Source organism: Macrobrachium rosenbergii, chromosome 23, assembly GCF_040412425.1.
Source record: "Macrobrachium rosenbergii isolate ZJJX-2024 chromosome 23, ASM4041242v1, whole genome shotgun sequence".
Lineage (NCBI taxonomy): Eukaryota > Metazoa > Arthropoda > Malacostraca > Decapoda > Palaemonidae > Macrobrachium > Macrobrachium rosenbergii.
Genome location: NC_089763.1, coordinates 18195995 through 18219173, shown reverse-complemented (window position 1 = coordinate 18219173; position 23179 = coordinate 18195995). Strand labels below are relative to the sequence as shown.

The 23179-nt window shown below is 38.8% G+C and overlaps 1 protein-coding gene and 1 long non-coding RNA gene across 2 annotated transcripts in view; one reads left to right on the top strand and one right to left on the bottom strand.

Moving 5' to 3' along the window:
• LOC136851327 (uncharacterized) overlaps window positions 1-14013 on the top strand; it is a 55000-nt gene extending 40987 nt beyond the window's left edge. Inside the window, 1 exon segment of the mRNA XM_067125358.1 lies at window positions 11688-14013. Within this exon segment, the coding sequence (XP_066981459.1) occupies window positions 11688-11840 (153 nt within the window). The 3' untranslated portion in view covers window positions 11841-14013.
• Window positions 9396-23179, bottom strand: part of LOC136851328 (uncharacterized) — a 67088-nt gene continuing 53304 nt past the window's right edge. Inside the window, exon 4 of the long non-coding RNA XR_010856842.1 lies at window positions 9396-9740. This is a non-coding gene — a long non-coding RNA (uncharacterized lncRNA). The remainder of the gene's footprint in view (window positions 9741-23179) is intronic.

The following is a 23179-nucleotide window of genomic DNA, read 5'->3' as shown; positions in this document are numbered from 1 at the left end:
ACATATTACTTATCATAACTTGCCCACTTTCATAGACACAGAATTATCCCAGAAGCTTCAATCCCTCTTGCCTAAAAGTACAGTCTGATCTGCCCATGCATGAGTAGTACTACAGGCTGTGTCTCAGGTAGTACTACTCATGCATGGGCAGATCAGTGTCTCAGGTGGGGTGACACTGTTGACTGCTTTCCTTGATGCCTTCCAGATAAGTTTTGGTTTTGAGAATTTTTTTTTATAGAATTAACTTAATTTCCATCATGATGCTTGTATTTTTTTCTTACACGTTAAGCTAGATAGTGAAATTTCTTGTTATGAAAGAGAACTGTGGGAATCTGAGACAAGGTCCAGAAGGTCTTGGAGCCATTCCTGTTTGGTCTGTAACTTTACGAGAGGCTGAAGGGAGCAAAGGCAAATAAATCTATCCACCTTATGCTTGTAGCATCGTGTGTGTCAGCTTGTGGCCAGATCTGGCTTGTGGGTATAATACAGCAACAGTATGTGATTAAGCATTAATGCAAACAGACCTATTAGTCAGGCCCCTACCATTTGCCAAGTTACCTTGAGAATGTTCATGCTGAGCAACCACTCCAAAAGCAGAATCTTGCGCTGCCTGTTCAGGGTGTCAGTTTACATATGGGTGCTTTCTGATTTATTAAGGAATTTATCTTTTAGTCATGCTATCAGAAATGACCATGAAGTTGCAGCTCTCTAAACACATTAGGAATGCTCATAGGCCAAGGAAGATGGCTTGAAGCTTTAATGCATTTATATGAGGCACTGTTCATCCAACAATCAAATGCATCCTGCACAGAATTCTAAGTGATGTGAATCACAACCTTGAGAACTTTTAGATCTGGAAGAACTACAAGACTTGTGAAGGCAGACTGTCCTTCCAATACTGAAGAGGCCCTCAAGTCTTGCAGCTGTAAAGAAGAGGTCATGAAGGTCATGAAACATCCATGCGGCAGAAGCAGAGAAGACCCTCAACTAGCCAAGAGAGTCCTTTGAAGGCCTCCAGACTTGGCCTACTCCCATTCAGGACTTCTGTGTCATTTTGAAGTTTTCTTTAGAGCTTTATCAATACCTGGGATTGCAAGTCAACCAAAAGTAGTCTGACCTGATTCTTCAATGGAGGTCACCTGTTTGGGGATGTGAAGAGACAGTTCAGGAGATTTTTCCCCCTGTACGAGGATCGAGATGGATAGGTGTTGTCTAAGTTTAATCCATTTTTGCATTGCTTTCTCCAGTAACATCAGGTAACATCACTACCTGCCAAGATTTGATGGATGGATCCGAGAGATGCCCTGTCGGACGTTATAGTAGGAACTGGTCTGCTCTGGGCTTGATCAAATTTTGTGGCCAGTACACAATCTTCAGGAATGTAGGATTTCACTGTCTTGCCCTTCGCCGGCTGTCCTAGTCTTGCATTTGTTATCCGAGTTTCTTCTTTGCTTTGCTCAAGCATTGAAAGGTTACCTGTGTCAGAATAAGGACACATCCCCCTCCTGCATGCTTTTTCTCATTAAGCTCCAATCTTCAGGGATATAGTTGCCTTCTCATGACAGCAAGTTCTAGGAAGAGGGCTTGCTCACAGAACCTTAAGACTAATTCATCTAGTTTGAAGAGGAACCTGAAATTATACAAAAACAGGTAAAAAAAGAAAACTGTTGGTTGGGATGAGACGTGAAACAAGATTATATAAAATGTAGGTTCTTTATTAGGTAAGGTTAAAATGTAACAAGGACGTGAGAGCCACCAAACTCGGAGAGGGGAAGTGGCATACTGCTAGGCACTGGATTTGAATGTTTTCAGTTTCCACTTATCAACATACATGTGAGGCAAGAATGCAGTTGCCACTTATCAATATACAATGTTATACAGTGACAAATATATGTTACATATAGATTATAGTATCTACACCTCCCTCCCGCCTTCACACTTGTAGTCCCATCTCAAGCTGGTTCTTCATCTGGAAAACCTGGGAGATCTACATGGGGTATAGGATGTCGTCAAGTATACTTGTCAGCTGGGGAGACATACTTCATAGTCCCTTGACCTGCCATGGCTCATGATGATCCCAACCTTGTCCCAGCGGTGAGGAGTCAGATCCTGGGTCGTGACTGACTGTCCAACTTCTAGCCTGGGTAGGGGATGTGCATGTTGATTTTATGACTTTTGTACAAGTTCGGCTCTGGCAGTAGCACAGTGATCGCAGTCCTCGGCTTTCTCGAGCTATTCCTGCAAGAATGACCGAGGATGAGCAGGCACACAGGAGCGAAGTGGGTGGCCATATAGGATTTGTGCTGGGGAGCAGCCCATGAAGTTTCCATAACTCCAAGAGGCCACGGCCAAAGTCTTCACACTTGATGTTGCTGGAAGGTCCTGTCTTCTGTACAAGATGCTTCACAGCGGCCTTGGCATGGCCATTCGACTGTGGATAGTGGGGAAAGTAACGAGATGATTTACTCCCCACCGCTTTATGAAATCCCCGAATTCACAGCTGGTGAATTGAGGCCCACCATTGGTCCTGAGGTGAAGTGGAACACTGACCTTCCTGGAATATAGGCAGAAGATCCTGATCGTTGCAGAGGTGGTGGTGTCACTGTAACATGGGACAACCACAGGCCAGCCAGAAAGCCTGGCGGTTACAAGGAATGACTTCCCTGTGACATTGAAGAAGTCTGCTGACACAGACTTGAAGGGCCTAGTAGGGTGGTCGTCATTTTGAAGAGGTTTCTGCTGGAGGCTGGGTTGTAAAACGTCGCAAGCTAGGACAAGTACTTGTGATGTCAGAGTTGATTCCTGGCCAGTAAACAGTCTGTTGTGCCTGTTGCTTTGTGGGTTCTATTCCTGTGACGGTCATGGAGTCATGATAGAGTACGACAGTGAAGGGTGCAGGAACTACAATCCATTCTGCACAAAGTACGAGTTCAGCGTCAACTGAGAGGCTGTCCCATGGTTTCCAGAATGGGAGCAATGAATTATGTAAGTTGTAATGATTGGTGGGAAATCCTGAGAGCACGCAGTCTTCAAGATGGATGTACGACGGGTACTCCCTCACTGAAGCGTGAAGATCTTCAATAGTCTTGTTGGTGTCCTGGGTTCAGGCGTCATCCTCTTGAGCTAATGCATGATCGGTGGCGATGGTCCTGATGTATGGCCGAGCCTCAACACAGTCAGTTACGTCCTGTGGTGTGAACTGGCTGACAGAGGCACACGAAAGGGTATTGGGTATGCTGAGTTGCTTTCCAGCATGCCTCATGGATGTTAAGACACATTGAGATTTTGTCCTTGAGAAGTTGCAAACAGGCTTTCTCGACAACATCCGGAGTGTAATGGATGAAAATTGGCACTAGTGGGCAATGGTCTGTCATCAACATAAAATGTTGGAGGCCTATCAGGTACAGTTTGCATTTGGACATAGCCCAGGTTATGGCTAACATCTGCAACTCGATTGTAGCATGGTATATCTCAGTGTCTGTGAAGAAACAAGAGCCACACTGTATTAAGTCCTCCATTTCCGTGGTCCTTTCGGAGGGCATGTCCTAGTCCGTTGAGTCGAGAAGTGTCGGTCTGTAAGATAACTGGGAGGGCTGGATTAAAAGAGCCAAGGACTGGTGGGGTAGCCAAGGCAGTCTTCACTTGGTGAAATGCTCCATCCTGATCCACAATCTGTATGCATGCTTAGGGGTCTGAGAGGCTGAGCTGCGTTAGCTATTTTGGGCTTAAAGTCGGCCAATTGGTTCACTAACCCCATAAATGAACAAAGATTCAGCATAGGGAAGTCCTTGATTGTTGCTACTTTGTCGAGGTCCACTGAAATGCTGTCTTTGGAGATCCAAAATCTGCAGAAGGTAACGCTGGAGGCAGCGATCACAACAAGGGCACCTTGTTAATATTTGGATTCGGCGTAGATGGCTGGGGAAACCCTTGTTGAACAACAGGATGTTGTTGACTACCTTGACGCAATTCTCGAGACCTTGCAGATCCTTGTCTCCTCGAAGACAGTAGGTGTCTTGTGGGTCTGCAAATCCCATTGGACCTCTGCAATTCCAAGGGCATATGGTTTGATGGATGTGGTTAACTTTTGATCCTCTTCTGCACTTGCACTTGCATCTGCAGTGGTGAAGAACTTGGCCTTCGGGACAACGGTGAGGGTGACAGTGGGTTGGGTGTTTTACTTGACTGTTGAGGTTCTTGAGGTCAACAGTGAATCAAACACCTTTGTCCTTAGGTACTACGACGTGTGGGTGACACCAGTCTGAGGGTTCGTCTCCAGCCCACTTAATGGTACCCTGATCTACCATGAACTTGAGCTTTGCCTTGACTTGTTCCCGGAAGGCATATGGTATCTGGTGAGGTGTGTTGGTGGTGAAAGGCATGGCTTCTTCCTTGAGATGGATTTGCATTGGGGGTCCTTCCATCGGCTTGAGTTGGGCTTTCTGCAGTTCTTCCTTGGGGATCAGCACGTCCTTGAACTCTCTTTTTCTATATAGAAAAAAGTCTCTGGCTTCAGCAGGCGATGTGGTGGCATGAAGAGCCAGCTCTGGAAACCTATTGACATGGGTAGTATCCAGAATAGGTCTGGGAAGCTTTGGCAGAACAATGGCCAACTCTTTGCAGTGGCTATATGACAGCAGTGGTGTTGGTTTCCATGGGTAGCATCCAGAATAGGTCTGGGAAGCTTTGGCAGAACAATGGCCAACTCTTTGCAGTGGCTATATGACAGCAGTGGTGTTCAGACTCCTTCATGGACTTGGATCCTTGCTGAACAGGATCTCTCAGCTAAGGTGAGAGTGGCTGTGAAGGATCCTAAGGCAGGTGACATCCTAGAGCCATCTGCAGTGAACATCTCAGTAACTGGTGGGGGTTGTAGTGCGCTTCTTGGAATGTGCATGAGGTCAAGATGCTGAGAGCCCATAACAGAAATGTTAGCACTTATGTCTGGCAACATCTGAATCTTGGATGTGATGTCGCTATACGAGAGGGGAAACGGAGATTGGCTGTGGTGTCTCGATAGAAGAGGGTCTTGCCATCCGATGACAGCTAGGATTCTTGTCCAGAAAGGGTGGTGTAGGCTGGGCCCTGGAAGTGGCTAGTTGTTTGGCACCCCTTATCTTCTTCTGGCAGCACTTATTGTAATGTCCCTGTCGGTTGCAGTGGCAGCACTGGACCTATCTGGCGGGGCACCTCTGTGCCTTCGCCCAATGCCCCTTGTGGGCACAGTTGCTGCCAGTGCTGTCTGCTGCTGGAAACTTCTTTGTGGATCCATGCATGGTGTGGTAGGGGTGGTACCCTTTCCATGTTTCTTCTACTTCTTGTGGTTTGAGAGGGTAAAGCACAAATTGCAGAAGTGGCCTCATAGGTGTGACGCTAGTTGATAATATCCTATAGAGAGGCATTGGTGTTGAGGGCTGAGTTTCTCAGTCAGTTCTTCTTCCCTGACTCCCATGAGGATTGTCTTCATCTGGGTTTGCTCACAAACTGAAGATCTACCAGGACAGATATCTACTTCTTATGCACTGTTCTTGAGTCTTACATCTGAAAAAGACTCTCCCTTCTAACTGTTTGCTGGTGAGCAGCTCCCTACAACATACTGTACTCGTTGTGGAGGCTCTTGATATGTTCTTGAAGGGCATCCAAAACTTTGTCGACACTTAATCTGGTGTCTAGAGTGTGCTCGAGGATCCAATGTCTCCCCAAGGCAAGGTACATCCTCATCTGGATTAATTGTTTCTCTGTGTAACTTGGGCAGATCCACCATGACTGAATAATTGTCCCATCGACGTTGCCATTCCCAAAAATTGAAAAGTCACATCTGGGCAAAGTGGGGAGGTGGGTGGTTTCTGTGGAGGGGGTAATAACAGGGTCACTGCACCCTTTTGAGGTGAAGTAAGAACTGAAGGTGTTGAAGGCACACTGGGGCTTCCTGTGGTTGCTTGCTGTACGAGGGGGCTATAGCATTTGCAGAAAGGCACTGTAGCGGTCTGCTTCCTGTTGTCTGTAAATTTTGTCATCTTCTCTCTGTCATTGGTCCCTTAATTCTTCCTGTTTTCTTCATCTCGCCTCTTCTTTTTTTTGTCTCCTTCTGGCATGATCCTTGGTCTCTGATTTCTCCAGGTATTGTACGAGCGAAAGGAAATCAGGTGATTGCAGTATCGTCATCTAGGGATGGAGAGCAGGTGGGGACTGTGGACAGTAGACAGGGTCTTGTGAACGCTGGGATACTGTTGTCTGGGGATGGAGAGCTGGTGGGGACTGTGGACAGTAGACAGGGTCTTGTGAACACTGGGCGAGTGGGGTATCATCACGTTCATCCTAAGAACGTGGAGAATCCATTGTGAATAACATTCTGTTTACCACTACATAGGCTTAAAACAGAATTTAACAGAAATGAACAGTATCAGTATTTTAAGTGCAGTGCATGAAATATTGGCACTATAGCAGAGTCCACCTAGCTTCGCAGCTAAGCCCCGCCCACTGCAAGCCAGTGATTGGCTAGCTCTCGAAGGGGGAATGACGTCACATTAGTTAACGGTCCAAATGATTACCTGTACCGATTTGACTCCGTTCAGTCATGTTGCGTTTTATGCATGAATCATAACACCGCAGATTTGAGTTCTCAGAGTTGTGAAGTATGCCATTGATATCTCCTGTAAAAGATAATGTATATTAAGTTTGATATCATTGGATCATTTTATCTGTGCATCTTTTTTTTTTTATCATGCTTAGCCTAAATACACAAGCATCTTGCTTTTTTTCTTTTAATTGGTGTTGGCGTAAACAAGCGATCCCACATAGACCACATTAATTGAAATGAAGCATAGACTTATGCAGCCGTGGCAAATGTTAATAATATTGAGAGATTAGGCCTACACATTCATTTCTTATATTCTGAGACAGCAACAAGGCATAGACCTTCACGTCAATTTCTTAGATCTGAGGCAATGACAGGGCATAGACCTGCACGTCAATTTCTGAGGCAATGACAGGGCATGGGCCTACACATCAGTTTCTTATACAGTATTCCAAGACAATGACAGGGCCTACATGTCAGAAATTAAGAATCTGAGACAGTGACAAGGCATGGGCTTACATGTCAGAAATTAAGAATCTGAGACAATGACAGGGCATGATCCTATGCGTTAATTTCGCTCGTACAATATAAGAAATGACAGGGACAACGACAGGGCATGGGCCCACACGTTCTGAGGCAATGACAGGGCATAGACCTACACGTCAATTTCTTATATTCTGAGGCAATGACAGGGCATGGGCCTATGCATCAAATTCTTATATATGAGACGTTGACAGGGCATGGGCCTACACGTCAATTTCTTTTTGCAAATAGTGTTCTACCCAAATCTGTTGGAAATAGAGTAGCTTTTAATTAATATAGTAGTTTCAACTCCATGATACATAATGTACATGCGTAAAGTGGAATGTACACGTATAAGCAAGTGCACATACACATACATGCCTGGATGGCCATAGTAATTGTAATGCCACTTATACCACAGAGAATAAAAGTAAAACTTGTGGGCACATAACCGATGGCACACACAGATCAATCATAGGACTGTCTCGGCCTTATACACAACTATCAAACTGCTCTCAGTGAACTATATTGAAAATATGTTTACAAAAGGGATAAATTATATTACTGTGATAAGTAAATATAAGAAAGAAAAAATAAATGATACCTGAAAAAGTTATGTATGAGATGATCCAAACCAGTCTGCGAGTAGCCCACGATTCATTTGCTTTTGGGGGCATTCTTGTAGATTACCCTGTTGGACAAAAGGTGCATGAGTCAGTAAATTTTCTCTCTCTCTCTCTCTGCTGTTAGAAGAATAAAGAATATTCTTAATTAAAGCAAATGACTAAATTTCAATTAACAATAGCAGGCAGATAATTCTTTACATTAGTACTCTGCAATGTTGGTTACCATATGAAAAATTTTTGAAGACACTACAAGCACCATAACAGCAGCAACAAAAACTATTCTAACCACAACAAAGAACCACAATAAATAAGATAGGCCTATAATCCAAACGTCATAAAGACATATGACTATAATGTCCTATGTTATTTTTTATGGTCCTGTTATTTCAAAAGGAGATAATGTCCTTAAGAAAATTCTCAGCAAATTATATCCAATATGGCTCGTATAACCTGTCATACTGTAGGCTTAAGTGGAACATAGGCATATTCTGGTTTTGTAGAATGCAGTCACTGCTTGTCATCCCTCCAAATGTGTAAACAATTGCAATGAAATTGATTTTATGACTATTTTTAAAATGTAGTAAAATTTCCTAAAATCAATATGAAATACCAGTCTGCATAGCTCTGAGAAAATCTTTGAGTTAAATTTAGAATGGTGAACATGCTTGACAATATCAGACAGTAATTATCATTGTCCAGTGATTCAAGTGCACCGATTCAAATGCAGACATTCCCTGTGTCACCTCCGTATTCAGGTGAACCTCATTTACGAAACACAACATTGCAAAATCGTGCAACACTCCTGCCTTCATTCATATTTTCCTGTTTTTTTTTACCATTTTTAGGGAGATGTGTATTATGATTTTATCTCAGGGGATAATATAAAGTTTCTTTTTCATAATCAGTAGAACGTATTGCAGAATAAATGAAGATGAAAAGAACCACAGATTAACCAACTTTTCAAAGCCATTGCCAACCATTCAGCTTCAAGGAATGATCGTGCGTAATCAGTGGGAAGGTATTTAGTTAGCTGAAAAGCATTGCAAAACTCTGATAATCAGTTGGCTATTTTAGCACCACCTTACAAACATACCAGCAAAAAGTTTGATAATCAGAGAACGTGCATTTGTTGGTGTAGGGTCTTTTGTCAGTTTTCTTCCAGTTTGCTGCAAGTCTCCTATATCTTTGCTTGCTTCATCTAACACCTCACTGCGCCATGTTGGTTGGGATGAGACGTGAAACGAGCTCATCTGAAATATAGGTTCTTTATTAGGTTAGGTTACAATGCAATAATGACAATACGTGTGAGCAACCGAACTCGGAAAGGGAGAGCGGTGTTCTGCTAGGCATTGGATTTCAATGTGTTCGGTTGCCACTTATCAACATACATGTGAGGCAAGAGTTGCCACTTATCAGTATACAGTGTTATATACATGGGAATCAATATACAATGTTATTTACATGGGAAGCAAGAATGTTATACACAATGTCATACATGTTACGTACCATCTACAAAAACTATAATGGATTGAAGAATTTAATAACATGGAGCAGAAGGAAAGCACATTTTTTTCTCTATGACCAAAGATTCATACTGAGGAGGATAGATGGGAGATGAAATCTTAGCCCATTGAAAAAAAATCTCACAAAAAACATCAAACTCCATGAAAGTCAGACATTGTCACAGTAAGAACTGGTTTGGTGTGGGCTTGTTCCAATTTCATGGCCAATACACAATCTTCAGGAATGTAGGATTTCAAGATCTTGCCCTTTGCTATCCCAGTCTTGCATTCCTTATCTGAGTCTCTTCTCCTTTGTTTTGCTCAATCATGATCATTGCTCAAGCATTGAGACATTAGCTGCATCAGACTAAGGGCACATGTCCTTCCCGCATGCTTTTTCTCAATATTGGTTTTATGAAGGCTCCAGTCTTCAGGAATATAGTTTCCTTCTGGTGGCAGTAAGTTCTGTCCTCACATAACCGTAAGACTAATTCATCTAGTTTGAAGAGGAACCTGAAATTATACAAAAACAGGTAAAAACAAAGAAAACTGTAACCAGAAGGAAGGCACATTTTTTCCCCATGACCAAAGATCCATACTGAGGAGGACAGATGAGAGATGAAATGATCTTAGCCCTATTGAAAGGAAAATCTCGCCTTTTACATCAGCAGGATCTTTTAATTTCATAACCATAAAGTTATTAGTACACTAAGCAGCAAAACTTGTGCAACTTTTTTATTTTTGTACTAAACAAGCATTGAGGTCTCAAGTTGCCACTTAGTATACATTTTACTTTATAAACATGTGTATGTATGAGAAAAAATTGGTCGCTTGTTATGTAGAATCTTATCTCTGAAATATATTGGATTGTGAAAAACAAAAATATTTCATGCTACAGTAATATTTCAGAACGGAAAACAAAATTTTTACTGTAGCATGAATCCCTCGGGTCACCAGTGACTGGAAGAGTCGACGGAACCATCAGTCTGGAAATCATAAAACTGAAAGAGGCTACTTCAATGATGGAGTGAAAAAAAGAAAAGTTAAGAAGAGCATAGTCAAACATGAACCATTGATGCATTTGAGATATGAATTCAAAGTTATTACTTCTTTTCACTTTTTGTAGTTTTGTGTATAAAGCAAATGTTAGTCAGGATCACGATTTTGATACAATAAATTACTGTATTACAAGTCATAGCTTAGGCTGTAGCCAAGGCTGCATAGGTCTAGTCTCCCGAGGGGTTGCTTCAGTTTGAAAAAAAAAATAAATAAGCAGGGTGGAGAGTAATCATCGATATTGTACAGAAATACAATTAATTCTACCTTTTTATTTTACTTTAGTCATGGAAGACTATAATCAGTATTGGCTTTATAACACTAGGCTATATTTCAGATGGCAACTATATACTCGTATAGTTGCCTCAAGTCTTTGTAACTCGTAAAGGATCTCTAAGACCATAAAACAGGATTTGTGAAATTCCTCCAGTCTTGGTGTGGTATACTTCCATCATTATTTTCTTCATAGGCCTATAGGCTTCATAAGAATGATACAATTGAGTAGAGCGAAGTGCACTTGGCCTACGGGTAAGGCGAGGGAAGGCAAACTCAGCCATTTAAGCAGTTGACGTCTGGTTAGACCACGCCCAAAACTACATATCTGATAGGTTCATTACATTAAATACATTACTATGGTGGCTAAAAAGTAAAATTCATTAAGTATATATGTTTTTTCATATTTACTTACCATAATTAAAAATTACTGTGTTAATGTTTTTATAATGATCTAGCTGATATTTTGATATTTTAATTCAGCATTGATACTTTAAAACCATGCTTAGTGAACTATCTTTTTTAAGCGAAGTTGCAAAATGTTTTGTTGTTGCAACCCAGCATCATTGTGTAAGAGGTGCATGTTAGTGATTTTCATTAGAAATTCACTGAAATTGGGTCACAAGAATTTTGCTGCATGCTGCACATCACGTTTAATTGGTTCTCTATGTATTGCAGATTTTCATATAATTGTTTTACACCAAGTCCTTTCCTATCATTCAATTTCAAGTGCAGTTCTCAAACAATAAAAAAAATAATAGTAAAACTCATTTGCCCCTAGTCTTTGGTAATCACTGGCAAAGGTTTACCACTTCTGAAGAACATGTAAGGAACAATTAATTTACTCTGACTTTACACTACCTTCACAATGAGTATTTTCAAGTTAGAGAACAAGAACACAAAATACAAAGTGCACAGGTAGTTACTTATCAGATCATTATACTTTGCCAAGAACTAATTATATGATCAGACTTCTTTTTGATGCAGTGACTCAAAAGTTCTTGATTAAAACTACTGCCAGTCCATTGCAGATCATTGCTTGTCTTAAATAGATTTTGATCTTTCGAACGTAATTAATGATTTGTGGGCTCATATAGTGACAGTGTTGTTTTTTTTTTCGCTTTCCCACAGGATCCTCTGAATAGAACTTCTGGTGAGATGCTTCTGTCCTCAGACCAGTATGAATCCAACAGAGCCTCAAATATAAGTGCTAACAGTAATGTAAGCTATGTCACTTCTGAGCATACTAATTCAACTCTTGTATATTTAACTACTAATTTTTAATAAAATTTTGTATACAGTATTTATTTTTTACATAGGCATGAATTTTGGACCAAAGATTCCAAGGTGGTCACTTGGAAAGCCTGAATTTCTCATTCTGAAGTGGCCACTTCATGTGCTGTCAGGTACCCAATGTGTGTGAGAACTGATTGTTAGTTAATGACTTACAGTACTTGGAGTTTTGTCGTCATCACGTGGGGGATTTGGAGGCACCATTCAGTTTTTACATTGTTAATTTATGATGGTATACTGATATTTATTAATAAGTGGCTTGCATTGTAATCTGTAAAGAATTTATCTAAACAGGTTGTTTCAGTTATAGTTGGCAGCTTGCAGTATTTGTTAGTTTTATCAGGTAAAGGACCATAACCACAAGTAATTTATATGTTGGAAATGAAGGATTTTTTCCAGTGTTTTTTATATGTTGGAAATGAAAGATGTACTTGATACATTCGAAGCCTCTGCAGATTTGATATTCTAAATAGCCTAATGAACTGAATAATGATCTATTGTTTTAAGATCCAAACAAAGCCAAGTACTAACAGTTAATGGAATTTAGTTCATTGTACTGGTGTTCCTGAACCTGAAAAAATTAGCCTCATAGAAAAAATGTGTACATACTATGTTTTTCAGAATGTTCGATTTTGTACCAACTTACTGGCCTTTTCCCTTGTTTCTGTTTGACAGAAATTTCTTGCCAGTCAGTTCTCTCATACAACTGTATGTGGTATCATGTAAGCACCCTTGCAGTTGAGTTACAACCGAGTGTTTAATGTGGTTTATGCAGATGTTCTTTGTATTTATTTTTGTTATATTTTGTTGCTAGCCTTCAAATTTCCTTTGTAAAAGGAATGCTACAGAGAAAATATCTGATATTTGGAAATGGTTCTCTTGCTCTATACTAGAGCTTAAGTAGTTTACATGATAAAAATAAACTAACCCATGAAGTAGTTACAGGTATGTTTTGATGCAACCCAGGTAGCTGTAGGCAGTTTCTCTTTATGTATTTAAGGCAAGAAGTCAATTTTATTCCTTCTAAGTACAGTAGTTACTAACAAAAATATACTCTAATTTTCATAATATGACTATAGGCTGCCCTTGCAGTTTTGTCGAAAGAGATTTTATATCATCAGTTATTAGTAGTAAGGCTTCAAAGTAATTTGAACATTTGTTGAAGTGTCAGATGTTAAACTGGTAGGAATAAACTGGTAGCTCCTTGTTATCCATTGACGATAACCATCACAATTGGGGAGGAATAAGAAAATTACTGGAATAAGTGAGGAAATGTTCAGTTACATATTTTTAACATTCATTTTCCTAGCTTGTCCTTACTTCAGGTAGACATTTCTTGTCTAACTTTTTTCACATTTCCTACAAACTCCATTACCAGTGATAAATTTTACAACCAGGTGTTGTAATTTGTGTATGCTGTACTATTATACTCAATGTTGTACATGAAAATCACAAATTAACTTTAGCTGATATTTGATGGCCTTCATTTTTGTGTTTACTATGCACAAAGTCTAATGTTCACTACTGTGGACTTGACAATGAAAAATATTGCAGTGTCTAATTACCTTGTCACAGTAGGGCATAATAGTTTCCTCATGAAATAATTCTAAACAAGACAAAATTTTTAGTGACCTCATTGCAAGTTGCAGGATCATATTGCAAAGCACAACTGTTACAATTTTAGTTTTCCCCATTTGCTGGTAGGGGTGCTTATACCCACTTAGACTGAGGGACAAGTTTTTCCCATGACCCTGTATTCAATCATCTCACTGTCTTGAGTTGAGGAAGTTTTGAGAAATCAAAAATTTGTGAACTCTTTTGTCTCATAAGGATTTTCTAAATTCTTATCAAAATTTTGTGCAGACACATATGCAAGAGATGAAATTTTTTGTTTAGAAGTGTGCAGTATGTTTTTAGTGATGGTGATTCATACTTCTGTTTTTAACCTGAATCTTGAAACATGTCACATTATACTGATAAAACTTAACTTATTTAAATCAGATTAAAATTACAAATTCTAAGTAATTCGTATTTTTTGTAACATACAAACCTGAAGGTCTTTACATAGGAGCCAGTTGCTCCTGTCACGACAGGAAAAACCAGCTCTTACGTAAAGACGGAAGCTTTTTATTTGTGTAGGAACAAATAAAAATCAGTATCCATACTATGCTACTTTTGTTATCTTAGTAAAGGTGACTTAATAGTCTTTTGCATAAGATTAATTATTACTGTTGTACTATAGCAGTAATTATAATTTCATGGTTTCATGTGTGGTAACAGTAAATTCATGTTTTCAGAAGATATATTTTACATGCAAACCTTTGGGGATATGAACTGGTGACCTGCAGTTTACCAGGTAAAATATATCCACTCAACAAGACAGGTAACTAAAGAGTGGATAATGAAGTGCTGTTGCGTATACTTACAAAGTGGGCATAATGAATCATTATCTGATTCCAGGCGAGATTGCCTGCTTACAATTCGCATATAGGTCATATTGTGTTTCAGTATGAGTTAGGAGGAACATTTGCATGTTGACTGCAAATTATTTAATCAAATTCCTGAAATGAATTTGGAAATAGCACCAGTATGCTTGTAGAATGAGCTTAGATAAAGAGATTCTAAGTTTTTACAGTAATGAATATCCTATAAACTTACGTTGCGTTTATTATTTTCGCAACTTGTGGAAAAAATCACTTTCCTACATACTCATGTAACTAACAGTATTCTCATATTGCACACAAACTTTTTCTTTAGGCAGTGTCACATGGGTATGTTATTTAACTTCTGTAAGCATTTTGCCACCAAGCAATGCATGATTTTACATGTGTGACATCACCTTATCAAGCATAGATCATTACATTTTTGAGACTGTATAGAGAAAACTTGGCTACATAGTATGAAGTTTGACACCAATAAGCTATGTCAAGAAACTTGTTCATGTGACACTGCCTTTAATTTACTTCAGTAGTCTGTGGTAATGTAAACATCCTTGTGGAAGTCTATTTTTAGTCTGATTAAAGTGATATGTGATAAGATGAGAAAAAGAAGTATATTTGTGTTAAGAATTGTCTTCCTTTTCCCCTCATTATTATTTCATCAGTATAAACGTCAAGTGTATTGCATTCCAGGGAGTACCTATACTGCAGTAGCCAGAAACATGTTATTATAAAGTAGTTTAACTAAACCACTGAAACAAAAAATTGAAGCAGAGTAAAGCTAATGAAGTTGGAAAGCCCAAGATCGATGACACAAAAGACATGGATGAAAAGTATAAAGGCAGAGGGCAATGCCACAGGGGCCAAAGGGATGCTGCTAAGAACTTCTAGTACCATTTAACACTCTTGCCATACAAGGCACGCCCCATAGGATACCACTTGAAGTGTGCTTTGGGTGACACATGCAGACAGTCTAAAGGATCTTTGCAGCGACCCTTCAGCTCCAGGTGTGTTGCTTTCTATCTTCTACTCTTTGCCCAATCCCTCTGGTTTCCTCCCACTTAGCTGTCCAACTTCAGCTTTATCGTGCTCCAATTTCAAATTCTCACTCAAGGACAAATCTTTCATGTGAGTTTTTTGAGAATCTTGGAGTGTGATCCAATGGTCTTGCATTACATTACTATATTATAATCAATAAAATACATGCTGTAAGATGAACTCCGACACAGAGACTCATTTCAAAGTATTGCCGTAACATTTATTTTAAATGCATAGACTTAATATTGTACTCTGAGTTTTGTCGTCTCCAACAATTGAGGAGACTGATGTGTTTTTTGTTCTAGTAGTATACTTTGATGCATACAGTGTATGAAAGAAATATGAAGGTCTTTTGATAACTTTTGGATAATTAGCAAATTCTTGGAGTGTATACAACCACGTGGCTAGTGAGTGGATGCATTGAACATTGCTAAAGATGAAATTTGCATTTTGGGCATTAAATGGCATTTCTTTACTTTTAGATATACAATTTATGGTATTTTAACTACAATCTGTGGAAATGTAGAACATGTAGTTAACTTATTATAGTAACGATAGTTGTCTTTGGATGGACCATAGGGGCCCAACAATTTATTGACTTTTAAGTTGAAGCATCAGACATTAAAAAGCAATTGTTTGGGGTTGACTATACCTGTCTACTTACACATACCATAGAAAAAGAACACCAGATGGCCAAACATATTACCTTTGTATTCAGGAGTGTGGAAACTTACTTTCTTGAAACATTATGTGAGGTGGCATAGTAGACCAAGGTCTAAATGATAGTTTGTGGTGGCATAATAATGAAATGTCAGTGCTTTGTAGCACTGATTGGTAGCAATTGGCAGCCAGGTTTCATCTTGTAAGATGTTTGACATAATGCAACATGGAAACTGAGCTTTTGGCAAGATATTAGTCTAAAATCTGCAGCTTTGAACATGGAAGTGTAAATTTCTATGCACTTATCTTTTTGGCTGCTTGTGGATTTCTTGATATTATAAATATCATGATAGAAGTGCAGTTTTACTGTATTGACTTCATTAACTTGCTGTAAATATTTTTTTGTTAAGTTTTATACAGTTATTGACATCATTAAAGTATATGCCATAGAGTTCTTTCTTTTTCCTCATTTAATTATTTTAGGAAATTTTTAAACATCCATTTTGATATTATAAAAATGTTTCACATAATTTCAAGATAACGGACAGCATGGTGTGGTTGTATGTCAACCTACGTTCGAAGTAACCAAATGATTGTTTTCAAAGCAATTAAGAGATAAAGCTAGGAATAAATTACAGTTCAACAGGTTAATATACAGTACTATAAAATAATTAAAATGGCTTATGACCGCTGACTCCAGAATCTTCTTCCTGTGGGAGAAACTGGACATATGTTATTGCAGAGGAGATGATTCTATATCCCCACCACTATCCCAAGTTATGAGTTTGGTTGCCTTGATGAGTCTTCAAATTTCTATCGAGAGAATCATCCTCATCCTTCTCTAAATCCTCCTTCACTGTTATTATGTCATTTAATTCTTTGCCTCCCTCTGAAAACCCTCTCCCTGTTTCCATCCCACCCCTCTTCACTCTTCCATACCACATGCCCATACAATCCCAATCTCAACTCCCATTATTATATCAGTAAACTTTACCTGTGCAGCACTTCTGATTTCTTAATTCTCCAGCCTTTCACACACTGAGGTCCCCAAAAACCACTTCAACATCCTAATTCATGTTCGCTCCAGCTTCTGTTTCTCTTCCTTTCTTTTTCTGAGCCATAAATCATAACGGTCTGCAGGGGGGTATAAACCAGTTATGTAACTACAAATATATTTTTATAGCAAAAATCTATAGAGAGCTTTAGAGAATCTGTACGATTCTCCTTATTAATCTGACACTGAGAAGACATGATACTAACAAAATTAAAAACGTAAGACGAGAAGTTTACAAAACAAGAAAACTGGTCATTAAGGGAAATGCTGGTGGATCAGGTAATGCTGTCGTTTTCCGGAGATAGACCTGCTAGTCACCTGGAACGTCTGAATGGTCCCTCTATAACGTGGTCGTTCTGAAGATGACCATCAAAAGCATCTGAGCCGGCAGCATGGGTTACTGGAAGTAACAGTTACCTGAATGGGAGGAGGAGGAGAGGCAACTGAAGCATCAGATGTGGCAAAAGGAACAACGTTATCAAGATGCTTCTTATTCTTAATCTACTTTCTATAACTATGATCACTGTTAAACTTTTCTTCTTTGGTAAAGAACTTAATCCCTTCCATAGACAAACCACAATTTATGCCTGTAACTTCCACAAGTCTTCTTATGCTTGACCTCCCTCACCCTTCCTGTCCATCATCTTGTAATAAATAATCCCGTTTTGTTAACCTTTCATCTCTCCTCCTCAGATATGCATACTCCTTAATTTCTTCTGTGCAGGATTTTCGTACCAACGGGCGAATGTAAACTCGGAACCAGTTGGTTATCCAACGTCTTTGCTTCTGAAAATGACCTTTAATTCTACCTAGTTTAAGCGATGGTCAAGTTTCAAACTATGATTAACTAGGGAATTGTTTCTGCACGTACACTGTCATGCTATTGTATTAAATTCTTGTGGGCAACCATTGCCACTTTCCCTGTAGTATTTCATTTGGTGCTTGGAATTTCATACATACCAATTATGTTCATTATTATCGTGATTGTGTGTGCTGCTATTACGTATACGGAGATTTTCAATGGCATTTTATAATTAGAGAATTTTATAATTGTGAGTTTCATTCACTGTTTCCCTTGTTCTGTTTAAGTTTGGATTAAAAGGTTGAGCTAGACAATTCATGAATTTTCTTTTATGTTCTTCCGTGTATCTTTATAAAAAAATTAACCTCCTAGCTTTCTTAAAAGCATTGTTTTCAAAAACTCACGACAACTAAGCTATTCGAAAACATCTTCGTTGTGTCAAGTTCTTTGTCAATGAAGTCGGGTCGCAGATTTCCAAAGCTTTCAAAACAAAATTGAACAGGATATTGGTTTTAACTTGATCACTGTCCAGGAGAAAAAATGTACACATTTCTGTATTGTGTTCTTTACGATACACTGCAAATTGTCTTTATGTTCCGCTGTGAACTGAAAAAGGACAAAATTCCATTAACATGCTAAAGAAAGTTATCAAACTCTGAAGAGTTGCCTTTAAAGGTAATGAAAATACCATCCAAGTATCTCATTCAAAAAACGGGTTCCAAAGAAGGTTCACAGTCACTAAGAATTCCGGTTTCCACTGATTCCATACATGAAGTTTGCAGCTAGAATGGGAGACAACGGGAGCCCCACATAACTTTTTTTCTAAATCCTTGGTTGTTAAATGGAAAGACTGTGGAGGACACACAAAAGTCGAACTAGGTCCAAGAATTGTTCAGCATCAGACGATACTAAATCAGACTGTTCTGTCGAGTTTATTGAGTAGGCTACATATTCTAGAGTATATTTTATATATATATATATATATATATATATATATATATATATATATATATATATATATATATATATATATATATATTCTAAAGGAACTGCATATAGCAACTATAGGGACAGGACAACCAGTCTTATGCATTTCTGGTAAACTATAAAAGTAAGGAAGATCAAGTTTTACCTGAAATCTTTTCATCAAGTCAAGTGTTCGCTTCGGAAACGTATGTGTTTTGATCCATTTTGGCAAGGGAACCCCATGTTGGCTTTCATAATTTTGATGTCTTGTCATTACTTAATTCCTTTACAGCTAGTTTGATAAAAATACCTTCCAGCATGTTTAACAAACTCATTGTGTCATTAAATGTTATTTGTTGCTAATGCCTTGTAAGAGGTCAGTGTTATTACAGTCCGTTTCATTTTATCTGTCCACTCACCAACGCAGGTTTAAGGTAGATGTGGCTGAAATCAATGTTTCCGATATCGTAGGCTTACTGTGATAAAGGTGCAAAATATTTCCTCAGTAATACCTCTGAATGCTTATATATACGAAGAACCCTCAAACCTTGTTTAGATCATGAAGATACCCATTATGCCCATAATATAACAATACAATTGCACAAATGAAGAGCTTGTAACAAACAGTCTATACTCGGCTCAACCGCAAACGAATGGTAGACTGTAAACAATCATCATTTAACTCATTGTAGGTACACAAAAAGAGATCTGGCTATGCGAGTGCGAACAAGAGGCATTTTAATCATTTCCTGCGTGTAAATTACAAGAGTACGTTAATATTTGAAATAAGCAAGAAATATTGTTGTCTATGAGGCTGTGAATGGAACAACCACTGCCGTATTGGCTGGAAGGCGGGAAATTTCAGTTATACCATGGCATTATAGCAATGGTATAGTGTTTGTCTTTCCAGAATTGCGGTTTATATAATTTTTTCTCGAGCGCAAATAATTAAAATAGCTAAGTGCTTGGGCACTTTCGGACTATTTAGCTAAACAACGTATCCAGCAAAAGTTTAAAATCCCATTCACTTCCCGGCACCCTTATAGTTGATGACATCATACGGCATGAAAGGCTAGCCCAGAAAGAATTTTGTTTTTATGTTGGGCATTGTAGCTATAATTAGAATGAACAAATAAAGGTTACAATAAATTAATTTTGATTGTTATGTAATGAATGCGTGCTTAAAGGTCAGTAAAATGAAAATACCTGGCGAATCAGTAGCATAGGCCTACCTTCATTGGTCCATGCTTCACGTTTTGGCGATAAACAATATTAAAGATTATTTTTCAGTTTACAGACGTAGATAATACTATGGCATCATAATAAAGGTAGTTTTATATACATGCAATGTGACTGTACAAAGCATACAATAAAGTTTGAATGGTAAGAAAATATTGTGATTTGAACAGTTTTTAAGCATAGGTCCATGTGTGGTCTGGGATATACTAACGAGATAGATCATAATTACTGGAAGCTCATCGTTCGTTTGTGCTTGATCCGAGTAGAATGTTGGATACAATCCCGTCTTTCGTGTGCTTGAGTAGGTTTATTAGGAATACCAATCGACTTTTTATGATTTATATCAGAAGGGGCGAGGGTTCTTTTTTTATACAAATACTCAGATGCGTTATTGGATAAGCAGTTTAACATTTAACACAATAAGCCCACGATATTGGAAATGTTGATTGTCGGCCAATAACGTGCTAGCCATGAGCAGTGCCACATCTTCATCCTTAAGTGGACAGATGAAATGAAACTGACTATAGTACCTAAACAGCAGATTACACCAAGACCAAGTAATTAATTTTCTGTTATTGTCATATAAGCTAAACTGACAACTTTCAATTTTCACTTGTTTTGGCCCACTTTGTCTTACCAATCAGATTTGTTAATTTTAGGTCAAGTTAAAATTATATGCCACACTTCTGCATAACGCTGCCCCCTCCCGTTATTCGTTTGGCGCCCTCAAACATTATCTGAACGTGGATGATCTTAGGCGGCCCATTCACTATCAAATATATATGTCCATCATATTGATCATACACTGCCACACACCAGCAGATTATCAAACAGTATGCATCAGAAAACCGTTCGGTCAATATGAGCAAAAGAGATGCTTGCATTGCCACTCTTCTCGGGGTTGGGAGTGAAAAAAAAAACAAAGAAAGGAAAAAGGATGTGGATGAAGGAATGGTTTAAGAAAAATTCAAAATTTTCTCACGATTGTCTATTGAATGAGGTTGTAGTGCCATCTCTTAAAGACTACAAGAATTTCCTTCGAATGGATCATGATACATTTGCTACACTACTGACGATGGTAAACTTCCGGTCTCCTTAGTTGCACCTGGGTTAATCTCTTTCAATTTTTCTAGTGATATATTATAGCACTCAGCTTTGAGGTGTCTATTTTTGTATTCCTCTCTCTTAATCTTCCATAAGTGTGGAAATGATTTATAGAGTAAGATGAACTCAAGCCAAAACTCTTGCGATTCAGTTGCGAACGTCATGACTGCGATTGCTCAACTGAGCTTGTATGATCAACCGCGTACACTCGTCCATCATGATGGACAAACTTCATGTTGGATGGAAAAATATCAGACACGTTTATCATTCTTCAGTGATGTTGGTCAACCTTTCAAACACGCCCATATATTCTCAAATTGTATGATCAAACGCCGTGATGGACATACATGTAAGATAGTGAATGGGCCGCCTTATAGGTTACCCCAAGGTCTAACTACACAGACCTTGGATTTCTAGTCTGTTTGCTCAGGTCCAAACGAGCGCACTCAACTTACCAAATAGCCTCTTCTTGAAACAAATGGTATTTAAACAAAAAGACAAATTACCTTCAAAAGAACTATGACAACAAGAGATCAAAATTATGAAAGCCGACGAAGCGGTTCACCTGTTCTTATGGACCTTAACACACATTTCCTAAGTGAATATTTTACTTGGTGATGACAATACTTATACTAAACTATCCAGAATACTTTCACTTACTTCACAACAATTTCAATTTAATAGAGATGTGAGAAAAATTGCCAGTACATTGAAAATTCACATAAATCATACTAAACCCGAGACTTCATTAACTTTTATGGTTTACCAGCAGTTCTTTAGAATGGTTGTCCCCTGTTCCTATAGTCGCTACTTGCAATGCACCACATTCTACAGCTGCTACTTGCAATTCACCACAACCAATTTTAGCTAAATGGTTAGACGGACAAGTGAGCCCACTGTCGGGTACTTTATCTGATGCACATCTTCACTCATAGCTTTCATGGAACGTCCTGAGAAACGGGGAATATTCAGGGCAAAATGATTAGTCCGGATGTAACAACTCTTATCACACGCGTACCCTTAGACTAAGTATTCACACTCAAAGGAAAGTCTGTTTTAGGTAATATTAGCTTTGCTATACCCAGTGAACAGAGTTCGGCTGTGTGTGTCTCCTCCACAGACTTTTCCTCCAACAGTCATTCTAGCCAATTTATGTACGAAATTTGTGGAAACTGAAATTCATAGTAACGGTGGAGCTTCTTTGAAAACCTTTTTTTTTTGAGGGGGGTGAGGTGTACCTGGATGATATTTTCATTATCTTTAAAGCTAACTTTTCTGAGTTTTACAACATTCTTTAGTATAGTGATGGAATTATGCCATCTATTTAGTTCGCAGCAGAACATAAAACAAACAATAAGTTGCCCTTTTTTAGACTTTAATTTACCAAGACCCAGTGGTTTTCACTGTTTTTGCAGTATATCGTAAAGAGCCCAATCCAGGAAAGTATATTCAGTTTTTCTCCTAGTACAATAATGATTTATTCTTGTTTCAGATTTAGCTGGCCTTGTGCCAGCACGGGCTCTTGCTCCTAGAGCAGCCCGTAGTGATTTATTCTTGTTGTTGTTGTTTCAGATTTAGCTGGCCTTGTGCCAGCACGGGCTCTTGCTCCTAGAGCAGCCCGTAACTCTATGTTGTTGATGAGTCTGTGAGATGGGTAGGTTAATGAAAACTTTATTATGATACATGAAAGTGATTTTGGTGGGGGTTGATTTATTCATGTTGTTTTAGATTTAGCTGGCCTTGTGCCAGCACGGGCTCTTGCTTCTAGAGCAGCCCGTAATGATTTATTCACCTGGGCTCAGGTATACATGGCAAGAGTGCGGACGGAAACGTAGTGCCCGACCTCCGATTGCCGTGACCAGCACTCTGAGCAATTTGTGTTTGTTGACAGTCAAACAAATGGCAATTTTAAGAGACATAACATACATACAATGATAAAATATATATCGGCGGAAAGGCCAGGAAATTCTACATATGAATATTTACATGAGATTCTTGACATGTTAATGTGATGCATGAACTGATTGAT